Source organism: Hylaeus volcanicus, chromosome 3 (assembly GCF_026283585.1).
Source record: "Hylaeus volcanicus isolate JK05 chromosome 3, UHH_iyHylVolc1.0_haploid, whole genome shotgun sequence".
NCBI classification, from domain to species: Eukaryota; Metazoa; Arthropoda; class Insecta; order Hymenoptera; family Colletidae; genus Hylaeus; species Hylaeus volcanicus.
In genome coordinates, this window is record NC_071978.1 from 19,448,915 (window position 1) to 19,454,914 (window position 6,000).

General features: G+C 32.7%; 2 protein-coding genes across 3 annotated transcripts in view; one reads left to right on the top strand and one right to left on the bottom strand.

Moving 5' to 3' along the window:
• The window catches only part of LOC128873660 (band 4.1-like protein 4), a 128,814-nt gene extending 123,818 nt beyond the window's left edge, over window positions 1-4,996 (top strand). The window contains exons 11-16 of the mRNA XM_054117372.1: window positions 579-654; window positions 805-890; window positions 2,026-2,181; window positions 3,057-3,330; window positions 4,429-4,535; window positions 4,816-4,996. Of these exons, the coding sequence (XP_053973347.1) occupies window positions 579-654; window positions 805-890; window positions 2,026-2,181; window positions 3,057-3,330; window positions 4,429-4,535; window positions 4,816-4,852 (736 nt within the window). The 3' untranslated portion in view covers window positions 4,853-4,996. The remainder of the gene's footprint in view (window positions 1-578; window positions 655-804; window positions 891-2,025; window positions 2,182-3,056; window positions 3,331-4,428; window positions 4,536-4,815) is intronic.
• On the bottom strand, window positions 4,736-6,000 carry LOC128873661 (signal recognition particle 9 kDa protein). Of its 2 annotated transcripts, XM_054117373.1 has the most exons (4): window positions 5,918-6,000; window positions 5,720-5,798; window positions 5,231-5,299; window positions 4,736-5,151 (listed from the first exon to the last, which is right to left on the bottom strand). In XM_054117373.1, the coding sequence occupies exons 2-4, from the start codon at window positions 5,789-5,791 to the stop codon at window positions 5,056-5,058; spliced, it is 237 nt and encodes a 78-aa protein (XP_053973348.1). In that variant the 5' UTR covers window positions 5,792-5,798; window positions 5,918-6,000; the 3' UTR covers window positions 4,736-5,055. The 2 variants fall into 2 exon arrangements, with proteins under 2 accessions (XP_053973348.1, XP_053973349.1); XM_054117374.1 differs by lacking the exon at window positions 5,918-6,000 and having other exon boundaries at window positions 5,720-5,911.

A 6,000-nucleotide genomic window follows, 5' to 3' on the forward strand; every position in this document is an offset into this window, starting at 1 on the left:
ATGCAATTGTAATTACTAATTTATGCAGTGAATTTAATTTTATTCCTTTATTTAAGTTTACCTTTGATTATTATATTTATAGTAATAATCCACGTATTTTCTCTTTCATGGAGAAAAATCTTTCTCTTCCAAGTAATAATTTATAACATCAAATGATAATGGTATTCATCATTTTTTTCCAAATAATAAATATAAATGAAGTAATATTCTATATTAATTATTGTTACATTAAATAATCTCTCTTTCCTGAGTAATACTTTTTAACGTAGAATAAAAATCTATAATCTTCACGAAGTAACACTAATAAAGTAACATTCCATGTTAATTGTTATTATAACAAATACTTTTCTAATCTTACAATTTAAATTATTTCTGAGTCTTCCTCAGAATAAGAAAACCAGAAACAATGAATTATTGAATTGACTTGTTAACGAGTAGTAAAATATGCATTAATTATATAAACAATTTCAAAAAACCACACAAAATAAAAATCTATTACATCTCACGGTGGTGTATCGTAGCGATTAAGAATCACTGCTTTAATGCTCGTTACGACATTTGTACGTGAATCCTTTCAGACACGAATTGGTGGACTCCGAACCGCAATGGAGGGAAGCGCAGAAGCGGAAGGGCGAAGGAGTCCAACGAGCTGTCGTAAGTTCGAATAACAACGTGATTTCGCACATTCAATTTTAAAAGGACTCTTCAGAAACCTCCCTTGCGTTATCTGTCTCGTGTAGCGTCGCTTGTATCTTTTTTTTTTTTTTATTGAAACATGTAACTAAAGCGATAATGATGTAATAGGTGAGCCATACAGAACCTAGAAGGAGGCATAGGAGTAGACATCGGAGTCCTTCCCAGAAGCAACAACTGCCAGACGAGCTTAGGAAGTATGTTTTATAAAATGCAGGAAATAGATCAAATTTTAACCCATTTACTGTCAGGCAAATTTAAATCGGTTTGCTCTGTGCGCTAAAATTTAAATTTGTTGATTTAGAAACATAGTATTATCTATTTTAATAATTCCCCATTTAAACGGCTATACATTTATTCAATGACCAATTGCAATCAATCGAAATTTGTAGCGTAAACTACAAGATATTTCGTAGTTGTCAGTAAATGGGTTAAAGATGGCCTAATTTTTGTTGTAGCTACGTTAGAATATTTATTGAAATAAAGAGACAGGATAGTTTATTGATATCTTTATAGAAAAGGTGTGGTCTTAAAGGACCAATTAAGTGTGGCTATAATGATCATGGGCTCGAAAACTAATTACTTTTAATTGTAGGATGATTTTTTTATGTCCTTTGAAGTATTAGCTCTTTGCACTGTATGGCATGTTTGCGAGGGCGTATTAGCACGCTCAGGCGATTTTATAAACTTTTATAGTTAGTATAAAATGATTTTAAACACAAGTTGTTGTACCATTATATTTCGAAAAGAAAATTTTTATTAATGGATTCCATATTTTGTAGACGAGGAATTTTTCCTTGATGTAATGTAAAATGTAAAATCAAATTCGTCTTTATTTAAACTGATTTCACTATAGGAATCTGTTTCTATGGGGTGCCAAGAATTTCAAAAGAAAAAAACTCTTTTCGTCATTTTAAAATTTACCATTTTACACTTCTTAAAAGCTTAAGAACCTATTCAAGGATCGATATTCCTATCGACGCATCAAGGTTCAACGAAACCTACCGTAAATAAAAGTCGTCATATCTAGAGTGCAAAGAATTAATAAACAAATGAAACCTATAAAATACTTAACATGAAATGACTAATGCCTCAACCGAATAAAGCAACAAATTAATTTTTCATTCTGTCATAAATAACAGCTGATTTTCGGACCTACGCTTATTTGTTACAGTGAATATTCTATAAACCTGAATGTATCAACAAATTTTAATTCCTATATAAACGAGACAAACTCATAAGAAATACTGATTATTTTTATTATTTTGTTCGAATACAAAGTAGCATGGCTAACTATGTATATACGCATTGAAGTTACGGCTCGTTTCGCAGACATTTGGAGTTTGGACTGATCGACACAACAGGAATGAGCGAGCAGCAACGTCGCGAGATACCATACACGGTGGTTCAATCGCAAATTGTACAGCAATGTCCCCTACAGTCTAGCAATTCTCGATTGGACGACGCAGACTCGTCGTCCCTGCCTAGGTACGATGATCTCAAGACGGCCTGCAACATCCACAGTCATCCTCCGCAACTGGAGGATGAGACGGGATCCGTAGTCATTGTTTAAAATCCTCCCCCTTTGCATGTGGTTTTTTTTTTTGATACATACATATATTTTTTTTTAATTTTATTTATTCAGAGCATGTACATTATCTACCATAAGCATGCCCCCTATTATTTATTTCGAAGCATGACAGATCCTTAATAAATCGATGAGATTAACAGCTTGTCGCACCTGTTTATTTATGTCCTTGGCTGGCACCTACTGAACGCTTTCTGCTATTCCATGGAAGCGCGTTGTCGTTCCGTGGATGTCTTCAGAACCGTAGCATTTGTTCGTTGTGTGTTTCCCGTTGGAAGTTCTCTCTTTTTTTTTTGTGTATTGTGTGGTTTTGCATCGTGTACTCGTCGAACACGCGTCGGTATTTTGGGAGCGTCGAAATTATTGGTGTATTGTCGTTGTTAAAAAAAGGAAAAAAGGGAAACGTTTGGAAATTGTCGTTGTGCTAATCCACTCGAACGCCCGAATTCCATTTAGGTGTTCGGTGTGTCGTTGAACTACTTGTAAACTTTTTAAATATATATATATTGGCGAACGTAAAAGATGATCGACGAATGAAACATTTGTTGGCGTGAATACTAGCGTTATTTGTTATAAATAAAGCAAAACAATTATTATGTGTATCGCTAAGGAATGCAACATAGCTCGTAGTATATGTATTAACCGCATTTTTGTTCGTTTTGGTAAACTAAAATAATGTATATGTACATGCATCGATATCGGATAATGGTGCCCCGATCTGGGATGTTCGTTAAATTTCGAGTGATATCGGAGACTGTCAAGGGCTCACTTTCAGAACGATCGGATCCGTTGGCAAAAGAAACAGAAGAGTGATACAGCATAGTCGCGACGGAAGTTATAATTTGCCGCCGATGAGGCCGAGCCAAGTCGAGACTAAGTACTACGACGGTAATAGGACTGAGTGCAATATGAGGAAGGACTTTTATTATACTCGAAACAACAGAATATTGATAGGCAGTAACGTGGACAGTGGCCTCGGGGAAAGCACACCGCAGGAATTCTCAAGCTGCTGTTCAAGCTCTGCCGACAGCGCTAAACCTACCCGAGTAGTACGTATCTTTTTTTACGCTTGCTCTTTTATAACAAACATTCACTTAGTCCGTTTATTCTGGCTTCAAGTGGGACTCAATACTTTTGGGCATAGTATAGAAAAAAAGAAGCATGGTGGATCACAATTTTAACGAAAAGTAAACCTGTACCACCGGAAAGTAATGAGTAACACTTTCGCTTCACGTAGTTTAAGCTTTTCGCTTTTAAAAGAGAATCGAGGATTAAATTAATAACGTAGGGTGGTTTGTTTTCCTCTTAATAACCAAAGGATCTAATGATGAAATGGGTGTGTATTTTTCTACCCGCGGAGTAATAAACGCAAAGCATACGTTTATTGAAAATCACGATGTTACAATCATTTGTATTAAGTAAGTTTTAGGTAGGGTTCCCTGAATTATGAGAAAAGTCGATTAAACGTATACATGATTCGATTAATTTGCAATGCACTATTAAAACAAAGATAATGATTTAAAAGAGTAGAATTTTTATTTGTATTAATATAAAATTCGAATTAAATAATGGAAATTTATAAAAAGTATCGAACCATTTATGTCTATTTTTGCAATAAATATACATTAAAGAGATCGATAAATAAAGCTTAAAGAAAATCTGTAATATAAATAGTATTTCTTGACATGATTTAATTATTTTGTTATTGGAAAATGTACATTTTGTTCCACGTGAAAAAATCACGCGTGTTGATAGATTTGTGGTTACGCGATTTGTGGAATAAGCGTATTTTATACGCATATTGCTCTGGAAACCGAAGAATACACACCAATCTTATCACGATAAAGGATTATCACAGTATTTATTACAGATGAAATTGTTTTTATTAAAGTCGCACTTATCATGTGAAAGTCTTTTAGAAATACTAAGCGCTTTATACAAATATATATGGTTAAGGTTTACTACTTCTTTCTTCGGTAGTTATAGCATTCTGTTACATTGTTTATCAACATTTTGAATTAAATTTTGTTCATTAATGGGTAATGAAGTCGAGATCGATATAACAAAATGCTGTTCCTATAATGTAGCGTGTTGTATCATACAATCTTCTGCATAGTATATTAGTAAAATAGTTTTGTTTGGTATAGACGCAATTGCAATTAGGGGGAGAGGTACGCTATGAACTGTCTTCAAACCAAGAAATCTACCATCCTGTTGATACTACTCTGGATGCTGTTCTGCAGCCCATTATATCGTAAGTGCTTCTTTTCATTGCTTTGTGCTTCTCAGTTGTGATAATATCCATTAAAAAGTCGATTAAACTGAAGTATTGCTTTATTAATGCCTAACGCGGTATATGCCACTGAGTATTCTACTTATTGTTAGAAATTACACTTACAATTACACTTACCGTAAAACATTGGTATTTTTCACGTAAATTGTAATAGACCACCGTTTTATTCCTGTTTTTGAAAATTTATTTTTAAACAAACATTTGATCACATAATAATACATTCTGTTTTGCACTGTTTCAGAACTTTAACAAGGAGGCAACGATACCACCCGAAATGAGCATCAAGCTTTAAATAAATATAAAATAGACATTTATGCACATATTGTATATTTAAGGAAGTTTTTATACCTCATTCAAATTAAATATCTATAATCCCATCGGTCACTGAATCTTATGAAATGAACCATAAACAATGAATTACATGCGCAGCACTTTTATTCCTCATTAAAAAAAGTGTCCCTAATCTTATCTAGTCCTTTATTTAGCTCTCTTTCGATGCCATGTGCCTCATCAGATTTCCTATAAACTTTTCCATCTTCTTTAAGTCCTGTGCTATCTCTGTTTTATACTGTAGACACTACGGCAAAAATTACAATTGTATTATTTAAATAAGTCTTAAGAAATTATAAGGTAAGTTACATAAGGGTAATATTTACCGTTCGATTATCTGTAAGTTTTAGACATAGGATACCTTTATTATGGCAATATTTCATTGTATACCGAGTCTGAAAGAAGCAAACAATAAATTATAAACTTACAATCATAAAATTGATTAAAAATATGAAATTTGTATGTGTACATTTTTACCATTTAACCTGTTTTCTAATATTAAAATAAATGGAAATCTTATACAATATTAATTTAAAATTGTCTTTTATCCTAACACAATTACACCTTAAATTTCGAACAGTTTGAATATTATATTTCTTAGTATGAAAAAACTGTTGAAATAAAATTTCGTTTTAACATCAACTGAGTGACGTGTCATGCTGTACTGTCAATCTCTCTACATAACCTACGAAAGTTCTACAAATTACTGAATGAAATAAATTTGTATAACATTATTATTGCAAAATATGGAAAATTATCAAAATATAATGATAAGAAGAATGGAATAATGAACGTAAATTTGAATTAAAAATTACCTTTATTGGATCTTGAAGATATAACCTCTCAGCGCCTTTCTCGAACTCTTCCCATGAACTTGAATATGTCATCTTATAACTAATAAAAAAAAAACACAATGTAGTAAAAGTGATACTACACCAGAATTTCTATTACGTATCCTAAAATCAATTCAACATATCGTCAGAAACAACGATATTGAACAAAATATTACATACATTCTAAACGGAGCAGTTGGTCACTACGATCTTGTTAGGGATGCTCCAAAAGACTGAAGCGACACCTCCCTATATATTCACCA

Coding starts and splice junctions, on each gene's coding strand:
- LOC128873661 (XM_054117373.1), bottom strand. CDS start 5,791: ATGACATATTCAAGTTCATGGGAAGAGTTCGAGAAAGGCGCTGAGAGG. Junction 5,300..5,719: donor ATCTTCAAGATCCAATAAAG/GTAATTTTTAAT, acceptor TGCTTCTTTCAG/ACTCGGTATACAATGAAATA. Junction 5,152..5,230: donor AACTTACAGATAATCGAACG/GTAAATATTACC, acceptor TTTTTGCCGTAG/TGTCTACAGTATAAAACAGA.